This window comes from Myxine glutinosa, chromosome 2, assembly GCF_964187855.1.
Source record: "Myxine glutinosa chromosome 2, kmMyxGlut1.1, whole genome shotgun sequence".
Lineage (NCBI taxonomy): Eukaryota > Metazoa > Chordata > Myxini > Myxiniformes > Myxinidae > Myxine > Myxine glutinosa.
This window is the reverse complement of record NC_136262.1, coordinates 111,861,285-111,878,476: the sequence shown is the minus strand read 5'-3', so window position 1 is coordinate 111,878,476 and position 17,192 is coordinate 111,861,285. Positions and strand designations below refer to the sequence as shown.

At 46.7% G+C, this 17,192-nt stretch overlaps 1 protein-coding gene across 2 annotated transcripts; it reads right to left on the bottom strand.

The window, feature by feature from the left end:
• Positions 1 to 380: 380 nt before the first annotated feature.
• Positions 381 to 16,990, bottom strand: LOC137421420 (disks large-associated protein 1-like). Of its 2 annotated transcripts, none has more exons than XM_068107459.2 (9): positions 16,924 to 16,990; positions 16,445 to 16,715; positions 14,077 to 14,690; positions 13,690 to 13,787; positions 10,045 to 10,399; positions 2,891 to 3,101; positions 2,716 to 2,807; positions 1,822 to 1,974; positions 381 to 1,427 (listed from the first exon to the last, which is right to left on the bottom strand). In XM_068107459.2, the coding sequence occupies exons 2-9, from the start codon at positions 16,665 to 16,667 to the stop codon at positions 1,203 to 1,205; spliced, it is 1,971 nt and encodes a 656-aa protein (XP_067963560.2). In that variant the 5' UTR covers positions 16,668 to 16,715; positions 16,924 to 16,990; the 3' UTR covers positions 381 to 1,202. The 2 variants fall into 2 exon arrangements, with proteins under 2 accessions (XP_067963560.2, XP_067963559.2); XM_068107458.2 differs by having other exon boundaries at positions 16,870 to 16,937.
• Positions 16,991 to 17,192: the final 202 nt, after the last annotated feature.

Genomic DNA, 17,192 nt, shown 5'->3' with positions numbered 1-17,192 from the left:
TAATACTACGCATGGTGCGCAGCAACAATTCAGGATGCGTGGAAGAGAAATGACATGCGTCAGGAGACAGACAACTCGTGGATGAAAAGATGGATGACTGGAACAAAACCTTGAAGGGATGTGATGTAAAAAAACAAAATGTGCAGAATGCAGAAAATGCAGAAAATCAGAAAAAAGGTCGTGCAGAAAATGGACAAAAATGACCGGGCTTGTTGATTATAGCGACAGGTCAAAAACAAAGAGGGACTCATCAGGCCCAAATGGGGGTTTGTTAGAAAATGCTGAATGCTTGGGATTGCTGAAAAAAGGGGGAACTGAGAAAATAAATGTATTAAATCAGGAATGTGTGTGTGGAGGGGGGGGGGGGGGGGGGAAGAAGGGCATTAAAAAAAAAATAAGGCCCAGGATAAAACACGAGGACTGCAGCATGAAGGGAAAGAGCAAGAAATGAAATAAGAAGAGCAAGACAGGGATAGGAACCACACAGGGATCGAGCAGCACGGCTGAAAAGGAATAAACCTTCCGTATTCCCATAAAAACTCGCTCAGTGTAAACGAGGGGATGTGCAGAGCTTTCCGTTGCAGTGCGAGGCGATGGGTATGTAATATTATTTATAATAAGAATACACAATTATAATAAGTATTTAATCAGCACCTTTCGTGGGACCCATCATTGGACTTTAGAGTGTAAAGTAGTTATTTACGGCAGGTGTGCTCCTGACGGTGGTCGGTGGCATTAACGGTACAAGCGACTCCCTAACGACTCGACTCAAGCAACGTTTCCCGTGGTCGGGTCAATGTTGCCCGCAATGAGCGTGGCGGTGCTTATCGTGAGGGTGGCGTTTCATAGAGCAGGTGTGATGTTGCTGTCAGTCTGGGCATCGGTCCTGGTGTTCCGACCGAAATGGCGTAACCGTGCTGCTGCTGGTGGGTCATTACTGCATCAGCAACAACATTAGCGGATCCAGTTATCTTTTACCTGCGTTTGGGTGAGTGTTTTGGAAATTCATGGTCGTGGTTAATGCAGTGAACGTGTCGTGTTGCACGCAATGTCACATTGCTGATGGAGGGATGTCACTATTCCGGCGGTAAAAGGCAAACTCGTTAATGGTGGCCTGATGGAGCGAGCGATTGGAATGATTTGGTAGCGTTTGAATTAAAGTTCTGGGAGACGCTCTCCGTGGCCCTTGACTGCCCTTGCCCTCATAGCCGGGTCTGTGCCTCGGGAATGTATATCTCGATGCTGTCGGCGCTCTCCGTGGCCGAGTTCTGTCGCATCGACGCGGCCCTCTTGGCGGCGAGGAGGCGCTTCCGTGCCTCCACCCGTTGTCGATCCGCAGCCTCGGCCGAGCGCTGGCGTTGCAGACCCGGGCCTCGACCTCTCGATGGCTTGCGGGGCAAGGGCGGTGGCAACGGTGGTTCCTCAGGCTGGAGGGCGGAGTGGGAATGATTAGAGTTTGAGATCCCTCGAGACCGACCTCATCAGCAATTGAGCAGTTGCAAATCCGTTCATTATCTGCTGCACTATAAGGGAAAGTTACTGCAGGTAGCACTAGAGGGAATGCATGCAATGAACTGCAGCGCCTAACAAGGATAGCGATTGCCTAACCGATTCCTTTTGTACATAAAGAGCAAGTAAGAATCACTATGAAAGCACATTACATCCGTTTGTGGGCAGCACAACAATCACACAGGCCATTTAGCTCAGCAAGCTCCTAAAATCAATGATGTAAGAAATTTACAACTTCCTGATCTGGAATTCTGCACAATCGGGACACGCACATCATGACTGGCGAGTCTACCGTTCTCTACCCTACCGCACCGTGGGGAAGCTGAGGTCCGATTCCCTCCAGCCAATCTGCTGCAACTGCTGCAGTTCAGCAAATTTCAGGCTCACGTCCTCAATGGCAAGCTGCAAGAGGTCCCAGAACCCGGCCAGGTCTTGTCCCGTTGGATGAGGCTCAGCTGTTGGGTTCTGGGAAAAGAGCCAAGTGTTATATTTGACGTGGTTCTCGCAATATTGACTGTGCTGGTGTAACATCTTGCACATCGCGCAGGTGCCAAAGTTTAGAAAATAGAATTTCAGCTGGTGGATAGTGGGTGCTGTATCCAGGCTCAGTGGTGCTGTATGCAGTCTCAGTAGTGCTGTATGCAGTCTCAGTGGTGCTGTATGCAGGCTCAGTGGTGCTGTATGCAGGCTCAGTGGTGCTGTGTGCAGGCTCAGTGGTGCTGTATGCATGCTCAGTGGTGCTGTATGCATGCTCAGTGGTGCTGTATGCATGCTCAGTGGTGCTGTATGCATGCTCAGTGGTGCTGTATGCAGTCTCAGTGGTGCTGTATGCAGTCTCAGTGGTGCTGTATGCAGGCTCAGTGGTGCTGTATGCAGTCTCAGTGGTGTTGTATGCAGTCTCAGTGATGCTGTATGCAGTCTCAGTGGTGCTGTATGCAGGCTCAGTGGTGCTGTATGCAGGCTCAGTGGTGCTGTATGCAGGCTCAGTGGTGCTGTATGCAGGCTCAGTGGTGCTGTATGCATGCTCAGTGGTGCTGTATGCAGTCTCAGTGGTGCTGTATGCAGGCTCAGTGGTGCTGTATGCAGGCTCAGTGGTGCTGTATGCAGTCTCAGTGGTGCTGTATGCAGTCTCAGTGGTGCTGTATGCAGTCTCAGTGGTGCTGTATGCAGGCTCAGTGGTGCAGTGTGCGGGCTACAGATCAGTACCAGATTTTCGAGGCACAGGTTCTGGAACTGGAGGAACTTCTGAGACATCAGTAGTCGGGCACTACCCACCGCACTGCGGATCTTACCAAGAGCTAGGTGGAAAACACAATGCAACAATAACTCAGGTAAACGTATAAAACTTGAGTACCCTTCCCATGGCAAACTGGTGACATACTTTCCTCCACGAGGTCAACATTTTCTCCCTCTTGTTCCATCTGCCGACACCAGCCCTCCATGCGCTCTCTCTCGGCCTGCAGCAGCTTGAGGAACCACGTGCCGTCCCGGCGTCCAGAAGCCGGACGCACCATAGGCATCTCAGGAGGAGCCATTACCCAAGCCTCCGCAACTCCCCTGGGGTCACCCAAACCACGCAGGTCCCCGTGAATCTGAGCCAAGCAGAAGATGACATTGACAACACATGGTGGGTTGGAGGTGTTGCCGTGAGATTACTTGGTTGTAAATGGTTATTATGAAAGTAAGAAAAACACATCATTAACGTACAGGATAATATTTGAACAGGTGGTAAAATGTCTGGCAGACGAACATTCATCGATGTCTGAAAGTGCCAAAAAAAAAAGAAGGTATTTATTGATAGTTCTTCATCTTTCATAGTCTAGATATTCTATACCAACGCTTTTTGTTGTTGTTCTTTAACAGCCACTATTATCCCACCTTGTGGGGTCGGCCAAGCTTGGCCCAAGTTTTTCACAAACCGGCCTGGCCAGGCCTGACATTCGCCTAGTTAGGGCAAGAATTTGGAATTTGGCCATGGTGCCGGCAATACTCGCCTACTCTTTGCGAAGGACTCCATGGGATCTTTAACGTCCACCAACCCATGCTGGCAGACGGGACTCCGATCATTGATGGTGAGACCATGGAACATAGGACAAGGATCTAGGGTGGTAAGAGAGACAGAGAGGGGAAGTGGAGGAGGAGAAGGGAGGGGGGGGGGGGGTTTAAGGGATGTTTAAGTTAATGAAGGGTGGAGACAAAATAAGTGAAGAAGAGTTTTCCAGCTGAGTGGACAGTACCAGGACCAGCAGTCAGGGCTTGAGAGTAAAGAAGAGGAGAATCAAGACGAGTAAGGCAGGGGTGGTGGCAATGGAATCTTTCACTCAGAGAGTAGTTAATGCATGGAATGGTAGTGGCAGTAGAAACTGCAGATATGTTTAAATTGGAATTAGATAGGAACCTGGAAGCATTGGGGTTTGAAGGTCATGTGGATATTGGCAGGAATAGCAGGTGGTTAAGGTGCGGCTGAGTGATTGGATACATGTGTAATGATTGTGATGTCCATATGACGGCCTACTTATTATAAGCAGGATCATGGACTCTCTCATTACAGTTGGCATCAAATCCTTCCTTTTCTCCAACGTCCTGACCTCAGATCTTCAGTTCGGATGGGCAAGGATTCAGACCATGGTCTACCATGGACATGCTGCTTCTGCTCTCCCAGACATGAGATCATGGCCGTCTCTCTGGACACATCTTGAGCATTTGATACAGTCAGACAACCTGCCTTACTCTCCAAACTCTGCTTCTGGCAACCAAGTCCACTTCCTCCATTCCTGTATTCAGCCTGGAGCTCTCATCTTGAGCATTTGATACAGTCAGACAACCTGCCTTACTCTCCAAACTCTGCTTCTGGCAACCAAGTCCACTTCCTCCATTCCTTTATTCAGCCTGGAGCTCTCATCTTGAGCATTTGATACAGTCAGACAACCTGCCTTACTCTCCAAACTCTGCTTCTGGCAACCAAGTCCACTTCCTCCATTCCTTTATTCAGCCTGGAGCTCTCATCTTGAGCATTTGATACAGTCAGACAACCTGCCTTACTCTCCAAACTCTGCTTCTGGCAACCAAGTGCACTTCCTCCATTCCTGTATTCAGCCTGGAGCTCTCATCTCCTCTCCCAAGGCAGTGCCTGACCATCAATGATCTTTCTGATTCCCTGGGAAATCCTGCTTCCATCTTTGCTGAGGAGTCTACCCTCTGCCCTCTCATCTCGCATTTAATTAATATGGTGTTGAGGGAAGGAAGACCTGATGGGATTCCTCCTGTGTTTAAGTTCCTTGTAAATCTATGGATATATATTCCAAATAAAGTCATTAAGAATGAGAGAATTCCATATTTATGTTTTATTTCAACACAAATAAACTTAGGAACAGGAGGTCATTTGGATCATCATTCCTGTGCCATAATCACAATCCAGCACCACTCACCTACTGCTGGTACTGCTAATTATACAACTCCAAAACAGGGGATTTATCCAGGGTACCGGCACGCAATGGCCTACTCTTTTCGAAAGACACTGTTGCATGTATCTATCACATCTGAGCTCAATGCATATTATATAGGACAGTCGAAATGCACAATCGTATACCTTTTTTCTTCTTCTTTTTTTTGTATACAAGATCGAGGCTCGTGTAAGAGCTAACATTGATCACAAAAAGACAAACTGACACATAAAACATAAGATAAAGGGGGCGGGAGAACAAGATGGAGAGCAGGGACATCGGGAGATCTGTGGGAGGGAGAGCGCTTGGGGGGAGGAGGCGTGGGAAGGGGTTGGGGTGGAAGAGGTTAAAAAACACATGGACCCTGCTAGGACTTCCAGGAACGAAGTCGGTATTTCAAAAAAGTGGATCTGGAGTGAATTAACGGGGGTAGAAAAGATCAAGGTTTTGGATGGTGGTGAACAGCTGTTTTAAAGACCTGGAGGGAGGAGTGGGATTGAAGGGAGTGAGGGAGTTTGTTCCAGAGGCGGGAGAAAAGAGGAATGAAGGAGTGAAGGTGAGCAGAGAGTCTTGATTTTGGCAGTTTAACCATAAGAGGGTTGCAGGCAGATCTTGTGCGACCTCTTCACTCAATTCAAATCCGGCACATGTTAACAATTAATGCATCCTGGTGATGATCATTCACAATAAGGCTTCGTCACCCTGGTCCAACACACATGAGGATGACAAATTGACGAATGCTCTGGCGTTAACGCTACGACACGTGACACGGGTGTTTTCAGCAGGTGAGACTAGTTTCCACAGTTCTGTGGAAAAACACAATTCCGTGGAGTTCTCAAAACGTGCCGGGTCAAACGGCCTTGAAGTGGATTCCAAAGCCGTTGCGCTTCCGAGGGGTTTGTCCAGCTTAATGTGATGAGGTGCTGACACATTTAGTGCTTCGCAGAATTAAATTGGCGCGTCAGTGGGAGCACTCTTACCCCTCGAAGGTGTTACGGGTGCTGCGGATACATGACAAGGCAGTGAAGGTAAACCGACCGTGCTCGAAGGCAAATGGTGACATGTCGTGATGGGTAAGATTGCAATGTGCTAATGAGAATGCTGTTCGCGTCGACGCCTGACAGTTGCAATTCGGCCTCGACAGCATTTGACACGACTTGTGCTCGAACCGTGATAAACACTCATCGACCGCCGTGCCGTGCTCGTTAAATTATTCTCAGCCGAGTTGGACTTGTACCTTTATGGCAACTTAAGGCCTTTATGGAATGCGCGGCCAGGGCTCGTGGAGGATTACGAATCGTTGACACGAGCAATACCTCTCAGTGGAGTGAAAATTTCCATAGTGTTCGTTGCTTTGTCGCCGATGGCTTTTCTCATGGAGAATAAAGAACTAATCTTGTCAAGCCTGTAATCAACCACATGTTAGAGGGGTCAAAGGTGAGTCTGGACTATTCCACTATCCCTGACTTCCGCACTATCCTGGCCATCTGGACTATTCCACTATTCCGGACATCCGGACTATTCCACTATTCCGGACATCCGGACTATTCCACTATTCCGGACTATTCCACTATTTCGGACTATTACACTAATCCGGACTATTACACGAATCCAGACTATTACACTAATCTGGACTATTCCACTATTCCGGACTATTCCACTATTCTGGACATCCAGACTATTCCACTATTCCGGACATCCAGACTATTCCGGACATCCGGACTATTCCACTATTCCGGACTATTCCACTATTCCGGACTAATACACTAATCCGGACTATTACATGAATCCAGACTATTACACTAATCTGGACTATTCCACTATTCCGGACTATTCCACTATTCCGGACATCCGGACATCCGGACTATTCCACTATTCCAGACATCCAGACTATTCCACTATTCCGGACTATTCCACTATTCCGGACATCCAGACTATTCCACTATTCCGGACTATTCCACTATTCCAGACAATTACACTAATCCGGACTATGACACGAATCCGGACTATTACACTAATCCGGACTATTACACTAATCCGGACTATTCCACTATTCCGGACATCCAGACTATTCCACTATTCCGGACATCCAGACTATTCCACTATTCCACTATTCCGGACTATTCCACTATTCCGGACATCCAAACTATTCCACTATTCCGGACATCCGGATTATTCCACTATTCTGGACATCCGGACTATTCCGGACATCCGGACTATTCCACTATTCCGGACATCCGGACTATTCCACCATTCCAGACTATTCCACTATTCCGGACTATTCCACTATTCCGGACATCCGGACTATTCCACTATTCCGGACTATTACACTAATCCGGACTATTACACTAATCCGGACTATTACACTAATCCGGACTATTCCACTATTCCGGACATCCGGACTAATCCACTATTCCGGACATCCGGACTATTCCACTATTCTGGACATCCGGACTATTCCACTATTCTGGACATCCGGACTATTCCACTATTCCGGACATCCGGACTATTCCACTATTCCAGACATCCGGACTATTCCACTATTCCGGACATCCGGACTATTCCACTATTCCGGACATCCAGACGATTCCACTATTCCGGACTATTCCTCTATTCCGGACTATTCCACTATTCCACTATTCCAGACTATTCCACTATTCCAGACTATTCCACTATTCCAGACTATTCCACTATTCCAGACTATTCCACTATTCCGGACTATTCCACTATTCCGGACATCTGGACTATTCCACTATTCCGGACATCCGGACTATTCCACTATTCCAGACTATTCCTCTATTCCGGACTATTCCACTATTCCAGACTTTTCCACTATTCCACTATTCCAGACTAGTCCACTATTCCGGATTATTCCACTATTCCGGACATCCGGACTATTCCACTATTCCGGACATCCAGACTATTCCGGACTATTCCACTATTCCGGACTATTCCACTATTCCGGACATCCGGACTATTCCACTATTTCGGACATCCGGACTATTCCACTATTTCGGACATCCGGACTATTCCACTATTCCGGACAATTCTACTATTCCGGGGTCCGGACTATTCCACATCGGAAGAAATAAGTCCGGACTATTCCACATCCAGGGTCAAATAGAGTTAAGCGCAATAAACGAATCTTTCAAGGTCACCACGCGTTTGGTCATAATAGCAGTGTTCATAAAAAATGTCTGAGATGTTTTAAATACTCGTCTTCGCTGAAGGGGACTCGGATGGGATTGGGAATGGGAATCGGAACCTTGACCCTATTTTTCTCAGACATGTGGGATAGCCCAGTTTATTGACCACGGTTCGTTAAATAACCTGCTCGGCGTTTACCTGTAATTTTGTCTATTTGGAAACGAAGCGAAATCATAAGTAGGTACCCGAGAAAACAAGAACGATCATAATTACAAAAGCTCATTTACCTATTACAAGGCCCGGTGCACCGTACTGCATTCCAGAAAACGAGAAGGGAATCATGAATGAGTAATTGAGGGAGATTAAGCTCAACAATCGTCGAAGGCACACCATTTAACACATCCGAGGGTCGGACCTTCAACCAAAGGGTCAGACAAGCAGTCAAACTCTTTTGACTATGATCAACTACTCAACTAGATGGTATTCATAGAATACTTACCCCGCACAGTCACCTTGGTGCAAGCCAACTCTTCTGTTTTTGAAGGTTTTTTTCTTTAATCCAATATGGCTGCCAGACCACGTGAGCGATGACATCATAAATTTATATTCTCCAATATAATTGTCGTGTAGATCACGCTCAAGAAATTTCAAACTGATCAGACTAAGCGTTGTCCCTATATCGAATGTCATAATTAAAGCACCAATGACATAATCGTTAACAACACTTATTCCCCATATGGAGTTCTTTACAATGATCCACGTTTCAATTTTTTCCATGGAGTGGTTTCAGAGATAGAGGTAAAAAAAAAATCCAAGATGGCGCCCATAGCACATGATATATGACGTCATAATTATTAAAATTCTACAGGCGGAGGCGCTTCTATGGTGAAAATTTCGTATCACTCGGACAAACAATTGCAAAGAAAATAATTCATACTAATCGGATCAAGCATTGTACCTGTCGAATTACGATGACATAATTAAGGTACCAATGACATCATTAACATATCTTATTCCCCATGGGGAGTGCTTGAGAACGCACCATGTTTCAATCTTTTTCCATGGAGCAGTTTCAGAGAATAGAGGTGCAACGTTTTTCGATTTTTCCAAGATGGCGCCTGTACCACGTGACCAATGAAGTCATAATTATCATTTAAAATTTCTACAGGAGGAGGCGCTCCTATGGTCAAAATGTTGTGTCCATCGGACTAACATTTGCAGAGATTTTTTTTTCATACTGATCACAAAGTGTTGTACTTCTGAAATTATGATGACATAATGAAGGCACAGATGACATCATAATTAACATATCCTATTCCCCATGGGGAGTATTTGACAATGAGCTATGTTTCAATTTTTTCCATTGAGCGGTTTCGGAGATAGAGGTGTCACGTTTTTCCAAGATGGCGTCCTTACCATGTGACCAATGACACCATAATTATGAATAAAAAATTATACAGGCGGAGCTGCCGCTCTGGTTTCGTGTCAATCGGACCAACGGTTGCGGAGAAAATGAATTTTAAAAATGCAGACACGCACGCCAAACGTAAACGAAATCCGTTTCATGCGAGTTATTTTCCGCAGGTTTGAGGACTGCTGGTGGGATCCGTTCAGGTAAGCACTCTTCAGCATCCTACTCCTCCTCCTCCTCCCCTTCCCCCTCCCCCCCCCCCCCGCCCCGGGTGTATTAACTCCGCCACATATTGAAATGAACGCTTCGGAGTAACAGTTTGTTCGGCTATCCGTTCCTTGGAAAGATTTTAATCGCCAGGAACGTGACATTTGGTGTCAGGAGTGGGATTTGACATTTGGTATTCAAACATGGCAAATCACATGCTCAACCAAAATTTTCACATCCATAAGGGACTTCAGTCATATCGTTACACGAGCACAAAGTCAAGATGGACCATCACTCAAAATGCTTGGAATTAACACCGAGGCTCACCGGCATCCCTCTGTGAGTGCTGATTACAGGTGGTCGCATCGGAGCATACAGTGCTGGATGATGGCCCATCCAAGCTCCCGGGTACCGTAGTCGCCAGGGTTCATAATCTGGGGGAGAATCATCACTTTGGACGTTGTCTTGCCTCCGAATCTCAGCCCGACGACTGTGCCGAGACATTGCGTCGGTCTCTGAAGACCGCCGCCGCAGCGGACGCCCGTATCCCCGAACCACCGCCCCTTCCGTGAATCTGCTGCTGACCACTGTCCCCAGGCCCAGACCGCCATAAACTCCATTATGGTCCAGGTCTGCTTGCACACTTGCTGAGACACTGTTGGAACGGCCAAACCGTCCGAGCCTGTCAAGGAAGGACCACAGTTCATTATTAATAGTTTCTAAACACCCCTCCATACCCACACCCACCAACTCCCTGAGGGTAATGCCAGGCCTGAGCCTTATCCTCGGAAATTGTTATTGGTGGTGCTTTGACTCAAGTTTGAATCCTCCCAACTATACAACACTAATAAAACCTCATGTGTTGATGCTACAGTGACGTAACCTCACAGGAAGAGGCCACAACAGTACAGCTTGCGTGATCAAGAGGCCACAACAGTACAGCTTGCGTGATCAAGAGTTAACGCCAACATACTAACAAGTTTCATCGACGCCAAAGCAGAGTAAAGACTGCAAAGAGTAAAGACGAGGTGCAAGCAAGATACAGTCACGTGAAAAAGTAAGTACACCCCATGTAAAGTTTTGACTTTTTCAACATATTTCAACATACAGCTATTTGATCTTCATTTCAACAATATTGAGAGATAAAGGTGATATCATATAACAAATATCATGAAACATTTACATTTTGTAGTCCATTGTACAATTTAAATAAACATAAATGCAAATTTCGCATGTGGAAAAAGTAAGTACACCCCTACATTTATCACTACTTCAAATACCTAAAATTAGAATCAGGTGCACCAGCTCAGGTGCAAATGATGAGAACATCGTTAGAGAAGATCTTGGAGGAACCTGTCTTATTTAAACCTCAGACATTTAGTTTGGTTTGCTCTTTGTTGTTGAAGTGTGTGGCATCACCATGCCTAGATCAAAAGAGCTCTCTGAGGCCTTCAGAAAGAAGGTTATAGATGCCTACGAGTCTGTGAAGGGATTTAAAAAGATCTCCAAACAAGTTGAAATCAATCATTCGACTGTCCGGAAGATCATCTACAAGTGGAGAAGTTTCCAAACAACTGCCAACTTGTTCAGGCCAGGCCGCCCCAGCAAGTTCAGCCCGAGAGCAGACCGCAAGATGCTGAAAGAAGTCTCTAAGAACCCCAGAATGTCATCACGCGACCTACAGGTTGCTCTTGCCACTGTTGATGTCAAAGTGCACGAGTCTACCATTAGAAAGAGGCTGCACAAATTTGATCTACATGGGAGGTGTGCCAGGAGGAAACCTTTGCTGTCCAGAAAGAACATCAGGGCAAGACTAAAGTTTGCCAATGAACACCTAGGCAAAGACCAGCACTTCTGGAACAATGTGCTCTGGACAGATGAGTCAAAGGTAGAGCTATTTGGCCGCAGTACCAGAAGACATGTTTGGTGAAAACCAAGGACAGCATTTGACCACAAGAACCTGATACCAACTGTAAAGCATGGTGGTGGAAATATTATGGTTTGGGGCAGCTTTGCTGCATCAGGGCCGGGGCAGCTTTGCTGCATCAGGGCCTGGGCAGCTCACCATCATAGAAACCACGATGAATTCTTCATTGTACCAGAGGGTGCTTGAGGATAATATGAGGCCATCTGTCGGAAAGTTGAAGCTCAACCGAAGGTGGACCTTGCAACATGACAATGACCCTAAACATAACAGTAAATCCACCAAGGAATGGCTGAAAAGAAAGAAATGGAGGGTTCTGGAATGGCCAAGTCAAAGCCCGGACCTAAATCCAACGAGTTGGGGTTTGAAACGAGCTGTGCATGCAAGAAACCCCTCAAACATTGCACAGCTGAAAGAATTCTGCATGGAGGAGTGGGCAAAAATTTCTCCCAGTCGATGTCAGAGACTGGTAGACAGTTATAAGAAACGCCTACTTGAGGTTGTTTCTGCCAAAGGGGGCAATACCACCTATTAGAGCCAAGGGTGTACTTACTTTTTCCACATGCGAAATTTGAATTTATGTTTATTTAAATTATACAATGGACTACAAAATGTAAATGTTTCATGATATTTGTTATATTATATCACCTTTATCTATCAATATTGTTGAAATGAAGATCAAATAGCTGTATGTTGAAATATATTGAAAAAGTCAAAACTTTACATGGGGTGTACTTACTTTTTCACGTGACTGTACATTTGAGGTGTTTAATCTGGGGTCACAGGAACAGGAAACAAGTGCTCCAATGGCAACACCAATCATGAATACCGGTACCACAACAAGGCCAACACAGCACATGTGGAGCAAACACAGCAAGACAAATCTGCTCATAATTGGACAAGATATCAAGGATTTTTAAAGATAAATGTTTTCAAATCTGCCTTTCCAAAGTCCAACAATTTTACCTTAACGTCCATCAAAGCTGCATTTATCACCTACAACAGCTCGCCGCGAGGGCCGTTTTTTCTCATAAATATCTCCTGTGCTGCATCCTTCACTTGCTTCACGGTCATCCCGGAACGTCTCACTATTTTAACATTCTCATGGTTTTTATTGCATTCAAAAAGGGATATTTTGTGGGATGACTATTCGCCATCAATTTGTCACCCTCGCAGCATATCGTGATCCCCCGTGTAAACCTTTCCACGGAATGGCACTTACCACAAACACATCGGACCAAAAACACTCAAGGCAATTCCTGATTCCCTGTGCACACTAACGGCGATCCTCTGTTAGGCCGAAGGGTCACTTTGCCCACCAAGCCTCTCTTCAACGTGTTTGGAGCTCACATTTTGTACTCCTTATTTTTGTACCTATATTTGTACATTTTGTACAGCGACCGATGCTCCGAGACAAACTGATATCGATTGAGATCCATCTTACCGTCACGACCAAATGGTACAATTGTTGCTAGGGAACAAGCGGATCATGCCGTTGCAGAGAATGCGCTCATACGTCCCAATATCAAATACGGTTCAGGCCTAGCAGGCCCGATTGCGGCCCGTGAATCATAAACACACCGAACAGACCGTCGATTGGAAACGCGACTATAATCGGCTAACCAATTCACGATTTAATGTGTTTTCACGCAAAGCCGACAGATAGACGTGTCAAATTTATGACATCATTTGCACATCGTTACTGTCCCGCGTGGATGAATATGCTGCAAAATCGGCTGACGATGGCGAATCGACGGTAGGCCTTTGCACGTGTTTGAATCTCTTTGGATATCCCATCTGGAAGCGGTTTTCCGCCGTTTTAACCTCGCACAGTGTGTGACGTAACAATCATCCATCACATCCTCTCTTCCGCACTCGACTACCCGCCAGCCTTTCTCAGATTTAAAAACAATCGTTTGATTTATTTTGTACAATATTGATGACGCCATTGTGTTGTTGGTGTCCAGTACATGCCCAGTGTGTATACAGTACATGTACAGTGTGCATACAGTGCATGTACAGTGGTAATGGGCTTGCCAGTTTCTCACCGTCTTTCCTCCACTTGGATACCAATTGACTGGAAGCGACTCAACACCTTCTTCTCTTTGTCCTTGTCTGGCTCTGGAGGTGCTCCCGGCCCATCCACCTGTCAGGAATAACCACGTGGTGGTTTCCCTGAGACCTCTTCTTAAAGCAATGCTCACTTACTTCCTGCACAGGCTGAGGATTTATCCCCAGGCTTCATTGTAGTAGAGATCAACTTTACCTTACCACGTCCACCTTCCCATTAAAGCTTCCACATACTTTGTTCCACGATCATTAACCTTTGATGAACCCGGATACCAATTCAGTCATCCTTTAAAATGCCATAATAAGTTTTGAACTGAATTGCTACAATTCCACAAGGCCCAAGGAAATACAGTTTATCTCCATACCTGGATGCCAATGGAAAGGCGATGTGCAGGTGCTTGGACCTCGGGTGCCGGAGTCGTGGGAGTTGGAACCGGTGTTGCAGGAACCGTCGCTGGAGCAGAAACAGGTGTTGGGGCTGGAGCTTTGGTTGGAGGTGGAGCCTTGTCAGATGCAGAACTCCTTCGACGTTCTGCTGGTCCATGAGTCTGCGCTGCAGCTGCCTCCATGGCTACACTCAGGGCCTTAGCACTGTCCAAACTGTCCGAAGATTGGCTCCAGTCTATTCGGGGTGGAGGCACGACCGGCGGTGTCGATGGCTGAACCACAGGTTGGGGAGCCCCCCCTGAACCCGTACCCACTGTTCTAGCTCTTGCTGCCGACACGGAAGCTAAGATTCGGCCTTTCTCAGCCCGACCAGAGGTGGCTGCAGCAACGCGAGGTCGGGCAGCCGGGCGGCCGAGTGCTGCGCTCTCGCGCCTTGGTGGACCCGAATGAGCGACTTGACCACCACCGGGTGCTGTGACATACGCATCCTGTGCAGATTCGGTGCTACTTTGAGTGGTGACGGCAATGAGTGGTTTTTTGGCTCGAGGAGGAATTGGTGGTGGTCCTTTCTTGTACGTTGTGATGGTGGTGACTAGAAGAGAGAAAAAGAGATAAACAATTGCATGACAAATCTTCATAAAAGGAAAAATCCATGTCACATAGTTCATCTCGTACAAAAGAGGTGCTTCCAGAGTCATCGTAAAGACCACGAGAAACAAAGTGGTTCGAATGCTCCCTGTGGGACATTCCGAGACGAGGCAAGGCTGCCCACAATTACGGGTCCATTTGTGACACAAAAAGCCATTACGTGAATATTTCCTGCCAGGCATGCCCAATTAGCTTCTAATTACACCATGTCGCTTGGCTTGTGAGGTGAAGAAGAGGAAGGGGTGGGGGGAATGGAGAAGGAATGGGGTGGGAGAACGAGAATGGAGAGAGTTGACAAGGGGAGCAAGGGCATCATCAAAGTGGTGTGAGGCAAAAAAGAAAGAAAGAGAAGCACAAAGCACTCATTGTAAGAGCCACAAAAGGTCAAGAGCAAAAAAGCAATATTTTGAACAAACCGACATTTTACTGAACTAAAGGAAATGTGCTTGGGCCTTGAAAATGTCGCTACACTTCACAAACCGAATACGTAAGCGTCAACTGTCAAACTCTCGTATGAAAGGAATAGATTCAAGAAACCCGACACGAACGGAGAGCTGGTCTAGAGAGAAATACAGTATTAATGGGTAGAGGACAAGTGTCTCTTGCTATTCACCACCATGAACCACCAGTCACATGAGGTGTACAGTTTATGGTCACAATAAACGACAAGCTTAACAATCAACTCTTTTTGTCCTCAATGGTCCCAATATCATTGAAAATGCCTCTGATAAACTTACTTGACCGAGGTGAAAGGTCACAACTTCAAGGAAAGGCTGAATATCAACTTGCAAGACATTAAGTTCTATCATGTTATCGATTTATTACTACAACACACACACACAACATGCATTTTAAGGCCATTTTCCCTGCTAGAGCGGGGGTTAGCCTTGCGGTCCCCATGACAATCTTCTCCATTTTGCCCTATTTTCTGCATCTCTCCTTGTTAACCCCCTTGCCCGCATTTCTTCTTCCACCATCTTTAGCCAAGTCTTTCTCGGTCTTCCCCGTCTTCTACTTCCTTCTACATTCATTTCCATCACTCTTCTCAACCAGTCACTTTCATCCTTCCTCGACACATGACCAAACCATCTCAACCTGTTCCTCTTCACAGCATCAATCACAGGCAATATTCCCATCATCTTTCGCAATTCATCATTTGTCTTCCTCTCTCTCAACGATACTCCGCACATCCACCGAACCATTCGCATTTCCACCCTTTCCAGCCTTCGTTGCTGCTCTACGTTCATTACCCATGTCTCACTCCCATAAATCATAACACTTCTCACACATGCAGCATACACCTTTCCCTTCAGCTTCAATGACACTCCCCTCCCACTATCGATTTATTAGTACAATAATAAATTGTGCAAAATAAAATGCACTGATAAAGAAAAAGAGATCCTCTCCTTTTTTCCATTGCGATGCACGCACACGTCCAGAAAACAAATCTACGCCTCAAGCTCCATTGTTTTCCGACTGACGTGGTCAGGAGTTTAGCACCATTCATCATACGAGCTACCACCTGGCGAGATCACAACTTCTCGGAGCTATACTTGGCACTCTGTCCACCTACGTCTAGTTGAGCAGCCAAAATGACAATATAATAGGATGTGATGGTGTAGACTGTAGAGCAATGCAGTTAGGTGCCAATCTAACAAATGCGACCATCACTCCCACCTCGATGAGCATCACCCCCACCTCGATGAGTTCGCTCCATACATCTTCGTTTCCCTCCGCTCTGTATTGCCCCCGCTCGCTGAGAGCCGGGCGGTCCGTGTCGCGCCGGTCCGGGGAGCAGGGCGCCAGGAGGTGACGCGGAGCGGATGGAGACCGTGTCGTCCTGGGCATACCCGGCCTGGATGGCACGTAGGTAGCTGTGGCTACGCGAGCGAAAACACCCGGGAAGGTCCAAGGCCTCCATGGCCTGAGCCTCTACCTCGCTGAACACTGACTCGCACACAGTCTCAAACTGGGGAAGATGAGAGGGGGAAAGACAATAGACGCAGCCCTGTAAGCAAGGTGCTTCACAGAATAGGAATGAGGGGAAACCCACCCATGATCCATTGTGGGTGTTGTGGTGTTGGAAATATTGTTAATGGGACTTCGAGATCCCATTATCTCACAAAAGTTGGATGCATTCACAGGTGGAGAGGTGGTGGGTTGGAGAAGGGGCACACCTGGCTCACGCAGCTTGCCTGGCTTACTGTGCTCACGGCCCGAAGGTAACTCTCATTCCGTGAGCGATACCTGGAGGGGCGATATCCATTTCAGAAACGAAAACTACTTTAATCAGCTCTGCCCAAAATGTATCAGCACAGTACACTCATTCCCCCCCCAAATAACCCTGCCCAAGCATTCGCTGCCTCCATATTCCTATCAAATGGATGTGAGAAGGGAATAGCATTATAGGTAAGATTAGGTCTGCAGCATCCATCCCTCAAGAAAA

Excerpts from the sequence above, each read along its gene's own strand:
- LOC137421420 (XM_068107458.2), bottom strand. Across the intron at positions 10,400-13,689 it reads ATCCAAGTGGAGGAAAGACG|GCTCGGACGGTTTGGCCGTT; the intron begins GTGAGAAACTGG and ends CTTCCTTGACAG. Across the intron at positions 3,102-10,044 it reads GCACTCACAGAGGGATGCCG|ATTCACGGGGACCTGCGTGG; the intron begins GTGAGCCTCGGT and ends TGCTTGGCTCAG.